The sequence below is a fragment of the Chroicocephalus ridibundus genome, chromosome 1 (assembly GCF_963924245.1).
Source record: "Chroicocephalus ridibundus chromosome 1, bChrRid1.1, whole genome shotgun sequence".
Lineage (NCBI taxonomy): Eukaryota > Metazoa > Chordata > Aves > Charadriiformes > Laridae > Chroicocephalus > Chroicocephalus ridibundus.
This window is the reverse complement of record NC_086284.1, coordinates 97,522,431-97,534,614: the sequence shown is the minus strand read 5'-3', so window position 1 is coordinate 97,534,614 and position 12,184 is coordinate 97,522,431. Positions and strand designations below refer to the sequence as shown.

General features: G+C 44.7%; 1 protein-coding gene across 1 annotated transcript in view; it reads left to right on the top strand.

The window, feature by feature from the left end:
- The first annotated feature begins 384 nt into the window (after positions 1–384).
- EFHC2 (EF-hand domain containing 2) overlaps positions 385–12,184 on the top strand; it is a 70,727-nt gene continuing 58,927 nt past the window's right edge. Inside the window, exons 1-2 of the mRNA XM_063353897.1 lie at positions 385–491; positions 9,820–10,008. Coding sequence (XP_063209967.1) covers positions 450–491; positions 9,820–10,008 — 231 coding nt within the window. The 5' untranslated portion in view covers positions 385–449. The remainder of the gene's footprint in view (positions 492–9,819; positions 10,009–12,184) is intronic.

The window sequence follows — 12,184 nt, the reverse complement described above, 5'->3', positions numbered from 1 at the left end:
GAAAGATTTGTGAAGAACACGGCAATGAAGCCTGAAAAAACCCTAAATAAATGGATTCGTGTTTAGTTCTACTTCGGTCCCAAAGGCCGCAAACCCCGACGCGCCCCCGCCTCTGGGCCCGCACTCCCCGCGGGGCTCCCGTGGACGAAAGCCAGGACCTGCCCCCCTCCGGTACCGCCCGGGCGGGCTGTGACACCGCAGGAACCGTCGGCGGGGCCGGCGGGAGCGCGGAGGGGTTGAGCCTGTGGCGCCCGGCGCTCCTGCTCCCGTCCCCGGTCCCAGCGGGCCGCACCGGCCGCCGCGGGGGGTGCCCAGGCCGGCAGCGCCCCGCTCGCCCCGGCCGCCCCTCGCCTGACGTCACCGGCCGGTCTCCAGGCAACGGCGCCCCCAGCGGCGCCGGGCGGGCCGGGAGCGGCGTGGTGCGGGGCTGGCGGCGGGACGGGGCGGCCATGGCGCTGCCGCTCCTGCCCGGGGTCTCCCGCGACCCGAACGTGAGTGACAGCGGAGGGGACGCTTCTGTCGCTCCCTGCTCCGGTGCCGGGGCTGCCTCCGGGGCAGTGCCGGCGTCGGTTGGCCCGGCCGCCCCCTTCAGGCCAGGCCAGGCCAGGCCGGCGGCGAGGCGGCCGCCACAGGGCCGGCCGGGGGGGCCAAGGCGGAACAAGACGCGGTTTGGTTGTCGGTGGGGCCGGCAGGAGGGGGTGAGGCGCAGGCCCTCCCTGAGGAGGCGGCCCCGGGGGTGGGGAGCAAGCGCCGGTGCCACGGCGAGGCCTTCCCCCTCTCCCCCCCGCCTCCACTCCTTACCCGGCAGGGGGAAAGTGAGGTGGTGGTATGTTTGCAAACCTCCTCCGGTTTTACCTTGTGAGGGGGAATGCTTTGCGGCTAGGTCGGGACTGAGGGGTCTGGCAGCTACTGTGGGGCAGTTTGAGCTCTTGTTGAGTATCTAGCAAAGCCAAACGGGGAGAGCCAGGTACCCACTAAATAAACCAGAGTCTTTGCAGAGGTGGTGGTGGGGAACGCTAGCGATGCTAATGTTTTTTTCAGAGTTGCCAGTACTATTGAATACCGATGGCAGTCTGAATATATAAGATGGTATTTTTATCATGAGCTGCAAGAGCAAACAAAAGAGGAGGCTGCCATCATGGCTTCAAACTTGTTCATCAAGGACGGCTAGAAAATTGATGAATACAATCTGTACTGTGAAATGGTGCAGGAGGTAAGGGAGGATTTGGGCATGGCACTGTAGCTGGTGCCTTCAGGAGGCAGATGAAACAGTGTAGACTTTCTTAATTTAAAATATCTGGAAGGGAATCTGTTGTTTTCACGATGAACATGTGGCCGTTAGAGCCCTCGTTTCTGCAGCCTGACTGATGGGGTGCTTTGCTAGCTCCTGAGTCCGGTCCACCCTATGAGGGAGAGCGTAGGTGATGCAAATGTATTTCAGGGACAATTTGCAAATGATTTGTCAAGACACATGTGTTAATGCCAGTGATACCACAAGCATCAGTACCCCTTCAATATTAGACTTGTCCACACTGGTAGCATATCTGGGAGCCCACTTTATGAGCTATGAATTAGTTTGCATTGAGAGTGAGTGGTCCAGTGTAAAACCTCTGGCAGCTCTCTAAAAAACCAAGACAAATAGGGGCAACTGTAGCTGCCTAGGTGCTGGTACAGGCAACATGAAATTGTACAGAAATATGTGAACTCCCCAGCCTCACTTGGTGTGTCAGCATTGCACAGGTATGAGCACACAGGACCTCTTACAGCAAAAATCCAGTGTACAAGCAGTGAGTATCTCTCAGGCAACTTCATCCCTACAAACAGCAGGCTGCATGCCATTGTTTTAGAAGGAAAAACAACAAAAAAAAGGGGGGTCTGGTGGTGAACACTCAGACTCTCTTGCTGAATTCAAATTTGTAAAGGGTTGGTTGTGTATATAATGCTTCAGGTAGCTGCTGAGTGGGCATATCGGCAACATTGAAATAGGTGTATACCATTGGTATCTGCTGGGTGGAAGTGTTATCTGAGATTTTATTGTTCCCCAAATTTTAATTTAACTTAATTGATAGGGATTATTGGTTTTGGAGTATGATGGAGTGAATTGTTTCCGGAACATCGCGTGCTGAAGTACATATAGTGCATATATGTCTGATGAAAACTAAAGGTGCGAAAACCAAGTCACGATTGCCACAAGGCAGCATTGTAAAACTGTGTATAACATTGTATAACTGTGGTTATACCATTGTCAGGGCTCCAAATTGCTCTTTTTGACAGTCCTTGAGATAGTCAAGGTAATATTGATAACTCACCTTTCTTGAAAAGCATTTCTGATCTCCGCTTATTGTTGGTTATTAGATTTAATTTTATTTTCATCTAGTTCCACAAATGAGAGGCCAAGAGGAGCATATTTAAAGGAAAAAAGTGTCACTGCTATAGATGAAAAGGAAAAATGTATTTTCACATGTTAGTACTCTGAGCATTGCCATCAACGCCTCTTACTGCACAGAAACAACAGTAGCAAAGCATGCCCTGAAGAAGGACAAGCAGGGGACAGGGGATTGCTGTTCCTGTCAGCCCTTGGTTTATAATTATGGGTATAAATTCCACTCTTAACACTGTTCAAGCTACTGCTACAATCCTCTTTTCTCTGCCCCTAATGCTTCCACCTGCTTCATATATAGGCCCAGGAAAGGCAGCGGAAGAGGAGTACATAGGCGTTTTGTCTACCTTGGATGTGTTTAATAAGGCAGCTGGACTGTCTCCAGAAAATCCGAGCTTTAAGATGGTTACGGATGCAGAGTCTAACTTGAGAGCAGCAGGGGCTGCGCTGACAAATGGGAAGGAAGGAAGAAATCCTTCCGCACCGCTTAGGTCTCTGGATCTAAGAGCCACTAGGCCTTCTATTACTTCTCTGTTACGATTATTATTGATTCTAGCTAGCTCTACCGGGGACACTTATTTCCGCTCCAGCCAGGAGCGGAAACATCCAGGAGCAGCAGCACTGAGGCCAGGCAGCTCGCAACCGCCCCTGGTGCCGGCACTATGAAACGCAGCAGCTGCTGGCTGGTTTCTGCCGTTTTTCCCTCCCTTTACTGTAACCGACTGGTGCCCGATTCAGTAGCATTCCCTGAGAGCGATGCTGCCGCTGCAGTCCTGTGTCTGGGACAAAATCTTGCTGCTCGGGCATCACAGCTAATGAGACTGGAGGGAAACACAGGGAGGCAACAGGCACTTTTAAAACAGCAGAGGTCGTTCTTATGGTAACGTAAGGTAATGTTTCCTTTGCGCTGAATGAGGAGCAGGGGTAGGCATAGCACAAGCAGTGCCATATTTGAAGTTTGGTTTGATGGGGTGGAGAAGAATGATGACTAACAGAAGGCATCAGGAGCATAAAATATTTTCCATCTACAAAGAGAGTAAAAGGAATGACCCATATTTTTTCAAATCTCTTTAAATTCAAAATTATAGTAGTTTGTGTACACACAACTCCACCCATTGAATAAAGCCCCTTCACCTCCTTTAAAACTCCTGTTCCTTGAACAGAAGATAAGATAAGCTGCTCATCAGCAGTTCCTGTCATGTTCACATGTGGGTGATCAGGAGATCTAAGGGTAGAGCAGGCTGGTATTTTGTGCACAGATTAGCTCATCTCCTGCCCACTTATGAGGACCCTCTCTTCAGGGGCCTGGCTAATGGGGAGAAGTCAGGACTTTCCCCTCTGCTGAGGCTGGGGAGGCTGGAATCTGTGCTGGGAGTGCTTCTGCCCCTCTGCAAGGCTGGTGCTCCTCTGTCCTGACAGCCTTAGAGAAATGCCCTTGTCTGCCTGGCAGTGGCAGAATGTGGTACTCACACATCATTTACCATCCTGATGGATTCAAGAGTTTATTCATTACTTTATTTTCACAAACAGTAACTCCTAGGTTACCTGTTTGAAAACTTCACTATCTGTTGCGTACCTTTGAAAAGGAGAATTCCTCTTTGCTTTTGTTCCTGCCACTGAAGTCAGTGTTTAAGAGCTGTGGAGAGACCTACATACTGTAACTTCTGTCTGCAGAGCCCAATCGATACTGAAATTGTGCAATAGCGAGACTTTCAGCTTTGTCCATACAAGTTGTATGTGTGTCACCTGTTTGTCAGGACAGAGGATCACAAGTCTTGATAACTGTGTTTAATCTTGCATATGTGGAAATGTAGCATATAATAGGTTTACTCTATTACTTCAGGAAAAAGTTTGTGCATTTGGAGTCTGTACTGTGTTAGGAATGACACTGATTGCAATGAAACAGCATCGTTACTTCCTTTGTTAGTGTTACTGGTCCATCTCCCATTGTCCAAGGCAACTGCCCCTTCTGATACCAGATTGATGTTCTTGCCTTATATCAGCAGCTAATGGAGAGGACTGCATATTTGTGTGGGTCAGATTTACCAGGTGCTAGCTGACCGGTGTATTTCTGTGCCTGAGGTTTGAAATCCCTCTCAGAGAGAAAATTTTGTGCAACAATTCTGCATGGCATTTCTCAGAGAATCGGACAATGAGTTTATAGATCTCCGGGTGAAATTACATCCTTAAGAATATCAGTTTCTGTTGCAAACTTTAGTGGCGCAGCACAAATTCCCTGTCTTCCTTGTTTATAGCAGGAGTTTGGAATTGCCCTCAGCTGTGCTACTGTCGCTCTCTCTTGTTTTTCCTGGCTTGAGTAATCCTTCTGCTCTGTAATCATTGGTGCCAAAATGGGACATTAGTTTTTCTTGACGGAGTGCTTGCCAACCTCTTTATAAGTAAGCCTGCCTGCTGTGCCTTCCTTTCTCCTTGCCCTGGCCTTCTTTCCTGAACCCCTTCCGCCACCTCCTGCCCTTCAGCCCCACTCCCCCAGGTCTCTGTCTGTTCATAACCCCCAAACCTGAGTCTTCCTGTAGTTGCCCGTCAGAGTTGCATTTTGGACCCTGTACTTTATATCCATCTGTTGTCTTCTCTCAGGCTGTAACAGCCCAGGCAGTAAGAGCAAGCTAATACAATCATAAAATAATAGAATGGTTTGGGTTGGAAGGCACTTTTAAAGGTCATCTAGTCCAACCCCTCCTTGCAGTGAGCAGGGACATCTTCAACTAGATCAGGTTGCTCAGAGCCCTGTCCAGCCTGATCTTGAGTGTTTCCAGGGATGGGCCTCCACCACCACTCTGGGCAACCTCAATGTAAAAAATTACTTCCTTATATTTGGTCTGAATCTTTTAGTTTAAAACCATTACCCCTTGTCCTATCACAGCAGGCCCTGATAAAAAGTATTTCCCCATCTTTCTTATAAGCCCCCTTTAAGTATTGAAAGGCTGCTATAAGGTCTCACCAGAGCCTTCTCCAAGCTAAACAACCTCAACGCTCTCAGCGTGTCCTCATAGGAGAGGTGCTCCAGCCCTCTCATCATTATTGTGGCCCTCCTCTGGACCCACTCAAACAGGGCCATGTCTGTCCTGTACCGATGCAGGCTGTTAGTGTTGGTGCCCCTAGTTCTGGGGTGTGTTAGAGGGGCACCGCAGTTGCTGGGAACAATGTGTTAAGGTAATCCTCCTTTTACGGTACCACTTAACCTCTGAAGATACTGAAACCTCAGCAGAAAGCCGGGGATGATAAAGGTTTGAAAATCGGTAGCTCAAATATGGCTTTTCACTAAGCAGTGAGTGCTAACTTTGTGAGAGATTCTACTTAAAAGTACTGCAGGAACTTCTGCTGTCTCATCTCTGTCTGGTGGTGACTTGCACTTTCCACAGGGCAGGAGATTACATGAATTTGACTGGCACAGTGTGAAGCATTTGCATTTATTTCCATTGCTTAGCTGAAGCAACCAGGAGAGTGTATCAGAGTAGTTCAGAAACATCACAGTTCATCCTGATACAGGATTTGAGCAGGACCTCCACAGTGCAGCTGCTGTTCTCAAGGTGGGAATTAAAAATGGATACAGGGAAGAGAACCGGACTGCTACCAGCCGTTCCTGCCATAACTCCCTGTGGACTTGGTTAAAAACATGTAGCTCCTGAGAGCGCATGTGTCGCAGGGTTCCCTCATCACTCCAGCCACTGTGGGGAGAGATTTCCAGTTGTGTTTGGTTAGTCTGAAATGTGCAGCTCCCTGATGAGTTTTCTGTGACCCTGTACCAGGGTATTAAAGAGCAAGATGGAGAGAGCACGAGGCAGTGTTCCCCAAGGAGTGCAGTGGCTGAGCTTGCAAAGCCAATAGCTGCAGTCAGAGAATCCTGACCTTTGCATTAGTCACTATCGAGTGTATCCTCAATATTTATTTCAGGCTCACCGCACAGAAAATGGCCAGCTTTGTTCAGCAGATCTACAGCCTGCTCAGCTTAGCTGCGTTAGCACAGAAGACACAGTAAAGCTCTTTCCCTGCACTCTCACAGATCTCTTTTAGAAGTCATTTAATATTACTGTGGCGGTAACATGATGTTCTATCACTATTTTAGGCTGGATGTGGTCTGACTTCATTAGCCATGAACGACATTCCCAAATCTCATTTTTATCTTTTGTGATCTTCAATTGTAATTACTCTTTTTTCTTAAACTTCCTTTTTGTTGTTGTTGTTTTGTTTTGTTTTTTTTTAAGAAATTGCTGTACAGACCTTTAGAAGAGATTATTTTACATATGGATTTATGTGCTTTTCATGGAGAAGGGGCTTATAAGTAATTCTGTGATTAGGAATCTAAAATAGTCTTTCTGTCGAAGAAGAATGCCATAAAAGATTCTTAACAGAGTTGCAGCTGTTGGGCTGTGTATTTTTCATATCAAATTGTGAACGGTGTTGCGATTTCATCCCTAAATTCTGGGAAATTTCCAGTAGAGGCAAACCTGGATTGTTGGATGAACACTTTACCGCACGGTAGCTCACCAAAACCCAGAAACAGATGGACAGCAAATGCTTCTAGAAGAAGCTTTGAGGACATGAAAAGCTTTCCTTTGCTCAGGAAAACTGCCACCCTCACTGTGCTTTGATAACTATGCCTTTCTCCCTAACTCATGCTTTGGTAATAAGGGGAAAATAATTAAATACTTGCCATGACAAAAAGTGGATCTGTTCTGTTGCACCTTCAGTATAAATCAGATGTTTCTGCCTAGAAATTTCCCTTTTAAAGCTCAGCTTGACTGTAATTATTCCAGATTTGAACTGATAAATGCAGAAAGCTCCCTCCCATTTTGACTTCTCCGCAACCCTTTACCAGCCTACCGAGGAAAGAAATTATTAAAAAAAAACAATAGAAGAAGAAAGGGCGGCTCAGTAGTGCCCAAAGGAGAGGGAGAAAACCATCCCAAGTGCAGATGTATTACAAAGTGTGTGCCAGACCCCGTCAGTGACCGTCTGTTTCAGTGTCCCGTGCCAGGAGAGTACCTGTGTTCACTTCTTCAGGGAAGGGTGGGATGACCAAATGAAGATCTGCTCTTAATGCCTGAACGTCAGTGCTTACACTGCTGTGCACCACAGTGTGAAATTTTTTGTCACAGCTCAAAAAAATGTGCTGATATAAAATATTTTATTTGGGGCATATTCCTGCAAATATGCATCTCTTTTTTTAATCTTGTCAAATTCCTGGCTTGAGCAACGCTGTGTGGCAGAGAGGCCTGTGGATTAATTAATCATTACACAAGTATTTCAGTATTTCCTTTTATCGATTTTCTCTTTTATTCAGTAACCTTTGTTCTTGAGTTATAAACATATGGTTCAGGAGTACTTTTTATTTTCCTTTGTATTATTCTTTAAACTATGACACTTGCCATGTGCCCTTTTATTTACTTCTTTTCAAAACATTGCTTACTTTTTAAATATCTTCTTTGGGGAAGTGCTACCATACTCCCAATCATTACTGTCCCCAGTATATGAACCTTAGCTCATTTTGCAATGACTGTTTCAAAGGATGCTGGCCAGCCCAGCTTTTGTTAACCTAAGCAAGGTATGGCCATTGATTATTATGGTATGAAAAATAATAATTTGTAAAAATAGTAAGTTATTATTTTTCATACCACTGTCCTTGCAAAAGAACACAAGTGGCATTCAAAAGGATTTTAAGTAAAGGTTAAGCTAAGGTAGTGACTGAGCTGTTCTTGTCAAGGGCAGCTCTCCATCCTGTGTCATTGGATTTAGAGCACTGCAAGGCGGGCGAATGGTTCGGATTGTAACTTTCAGTGTGCAGGAACTTGCCTATGTGCATGTTGAATGTTACGAGCCATGAGGCTGGGTAGCTGCCTGTCAAATTCCTCACTTTCATATCGGCAGAATGAAATAACTACTCGGTTACTTTCAGGTTTTGCTGCTTCACTGATTGCACACTTGTTCCCAGAACTGCTGTGCTGAGCGTATTAGATAATCTTGGAGCACTTCAGTGTTGCCATGATGAAAAACAATGATCTGTTCCTTTTCGTTGTTGTTTTTCTTGGCCATTTTTTGATTCCTGATAGTAACTTAGAATTGTGTACAACTTTGGGGGGAGTACTGGTTTAAATATATGTGCGTGTGATAATTAATGTTGCTCAGTCTTCCAAATGAGAGGTAATTTTGGCCCTCTGCTACTTTGCTGACATACCTGCTCTGGTGCTAGTATGAAAATTTTGCTGTCCAGTCTTTTCCTCTACCCAGGGCCTTCTCTTGCTCACCCATAACATCAGTTCCTCCCTCTTCAGCCACAGCTTCCCTCACGTTCACCCAGTCCCAGGCTGAAGGAGGGCACAGCTGCCATAGTCTCTGTCTCCCCTTGCCAGGTGTGCTGGGGTGCAATTACCCAGTGGCCCTTCTCCACCTTCCCAGGCAAGGTGTTCCAAGGATTTGAGAGAGTGAGGAAGGGAGGGATAGCAGAGCCAGAGAAGCTAATGAGTCAGAACTGCCGCTCATGGGAGGAGGGGTTAGTGGAGCTTTCTCTTGACTTTTCCTATTTCTGTGTCCTCTCTTGTGTGACTGATGTGTGGGGTTGTGAGAGGATTGCTGCCCCAGTGCAGATCACACCAGTTGCCTCCGTTCGAGGGAACTGGCCAGCAAAGCAGCTCATCAGGAGGGACGTTTCCACAGGCAGGACTGATAGTCATGTGAGGCCAGAGGCTTTTCTGCATCACTTCAAGATTGGCTCCAGCCCCAGCCAAGAAATGCGAGTAGGCAAGATGGGTTTCTTTGCAGTTGGTTGTGCATATTTTTTTAAGCTCTCCATCCTTAATTGCCTGAAAAAATAGTAATAATATAAAGAAATAACTTCAGAGACCTTGTTTTGGAATAAGCCCAGATAGAATGAATATTCTGTCTTTTGATTTGGATCCAATCTTCCAAAATTCAAGTGTATTCACTAGTACAGAGCTATTTATTTTGCACTCGGGGACACAAGTGTAAATAAGATCTTTGACATAAGTAATGAGAGCAGGCTGTTCTCTGTGTACTCCTGAACCATTTCCATTTGTCCTCTGGCGATCTATAGAATAGGCTTTTCCCCTCTACCTTTTGCAACAGTTCTCATGGGTGACTTGCTTCTTTCTACCACACGCCTCAATTCTTGTTGCAGGGAAGGAGGGTGAGGGAAACGGCCAGTATCATCCTGTCTCTCAGCCTGGGTAAATTACTGGAATATTTTCCCATTTTCATCTATAAGGCTGGCAAATCGACCACTGAAATATGATGCTTCACTTGCAGCATTCCAGTTGTTACAGGTTTTTAGACTCTGTTAAAAGTAATTATAGAGAAACTTTTACACGATTAATCCCCCTTGCCTAGAGAGTTAACTCTTATGGATTTAAAAACAAACACACAGATGTTTTTTTTCTCTTTTTCTTCCAAACTTTTGACAGATGGGTAAAGAAAAGTTCCATAAGTCACAGCACTGGGGTTTCTGCAATAATGTTGCTATGCTGGTTGCAGAAGATAAGCCTGGAATAGGAGGTGAACCGTTACCTGGTCAGAAGCTGAAACCTGAATACAGTGTGTTTCCTAAAGGGATGGGAAGTGATGCTCCTGCTTGGATAGCATTTGACAAGCAGGTACGTAGAAATCTGTATTTGTATGTTTTTTTATGAATAGCTACAATATGGCAAAGATGGTGTAAAGGTGAAACTCAGTTAGCCAAATACCTCAGAAGATTATTTTGTGTACACAAAAAAAAAGATCCTAAGTAGACAAAAAGAGTGGTAACATCTGTTTTTCCATCATATTGGTATATTAGACAATTAATATAAACATATATCATGCCATACAGCAACATATAAAAGTATTCATGTATTGAGATACATCTCCTACTGAATATAATAAAAATAAGGGAGTGGTTGATATATTTCTTTTTAGTGAAAATGGTGTCAGTAAAGGCAACATGTTAAGAATGAATGTAAGGTGAGCCCCAGTCCAGGAGAAAATGTGCGTGGGCACTCGGGAACCATTAACCACAGTGGAGTGCTATAGGCTTGGAATTCACTTATGCTATAATGTTTGCTTGCTCAAAGTCCTGTTGACTTTTGTGTGACCTGTTCACGTGTAATATAGCTAGATCATGTCCATTACAGACACAGGAATTTAAAATTAGTATTTTTTTTTATTTTGTAAGAACGTAGCGACACCTTTAAAGTTAGAGAGTTATCAAATAACTGTAATCTGTGATGATATGAATTTTGTAGCACACTGTTATTACTTTCTATGTTTAAATTTACATTAAATTCTACTTAGTGATGTTTTATTTCTAAAGCAAAAAGCCTACAATCAGAGAAGAAAAATGGTCCAGAAAAAGAAATCATTTAGCAGATCGCAGAAATGTTGCATGACTAAATGATTACAGTATTTAAATAGTGGAAAGAATAGCTAATCTCATAATTTTTCCTTTAAAAGAAAAGCCATGCAGGTAATTGCAGTACAATTATGCATTTGTCCCTTTGGCAGACCAGAACTACTACAAAACGTAAGGCTTGAACAGATACACGTGACTTAGGTTAGCATTATCTCTGAAGTCCTTAGTATTGCTCACATATTTTTCAGCAACGTGCTCAAGTATGAATTCGTCTAATGTGCCAAAGCGTTAAGGCTTCAGCCAGTCCTGCACTTTCTTTATCTGCACCCTTCTTTCAGTGGGGAGGTATGCTTTGGCTTCTCAGGGCCATACATAAGTTAGTTAGCCCCGTTAAACTTGTTAGGCTAAGTTAGCCAAGTTAAACTTGGACCCAAGTTTATCAAATAAAGGGATTAGGTGGGACGCAGTGGGGACCTGCCACAGAACGTGGTTTATGAGATGAACTAGCTAGCCTTTCGACATTCCTTCTCTTGTCAGCGTATTCCTCCACAGGGCAATACGGGGGAGGAGTTTGCAGATTCGGAATTGGCCTCTGGAGGGCTCATGTGTTTCTATTAATTGCAGACAGCTAAGGGGTAGCTACCCAGCTAATTTAGCTTCCCCAGTTAGGAGCCTAGAATGCAGCTACGTCCTCCAGCACTGCAGTTTGTGACTCAGCAAAATGGACTACATGAAAAATGCTTTGAGCAGGTGTTTATCTTTTTAAATGTAGCCTGCTTTGTTACGATTTTTCTATGGTTTCTACCTTTCAGCAGGTACCATAGTAAACCAGGCATAAAACTTCATTATTAAGTAAGAAATAGTTTTTGCAATTTCATATGCCTAATAGGAAGCAGATGTAAATTTAATTTCTTCTACGATAAAGTCCACACGCAAAGCCTCCTGGGCTTGAAACTATGGTTATAAATTGACTACCACAGGTGCCAGGGAAACCTTATGCCGACTTTAGAAAATGCCAGAGTTTAGTCAATATTTGTTAGTTTTGGTTTTCATAGGTAACATTTAATTTTTTAGAGTGGGATAGAAACGTTGCACATAGCAATGTACTGCAGATGAGACGTGAGTTAGGAAGTGTTACATTTCAAGTATTTTTAAGATTAACTTTGCGTTAAAATGAAAAGTAAGTCATCTTCTTTTCTCTTCCTTCTTCTCCTCACCCTTCCTGAATCATCTGTTTTGATCTGCAAAACTGCAGTTGGCTGCTGCATATTATTTCATACACTAGCATGTTGATAAGGGTATAAAGAGAATAAAGTTTAAGTGCAAAAGAACGTGCACAAACTCCTCGAATGGAGTAAACCAGGACATACGTGTATGCTCAGTGAAAGTAATAAATACAGTGTATTTAGAACCTGGTTGTGCTTGGAGGTCTGTGCAAACAG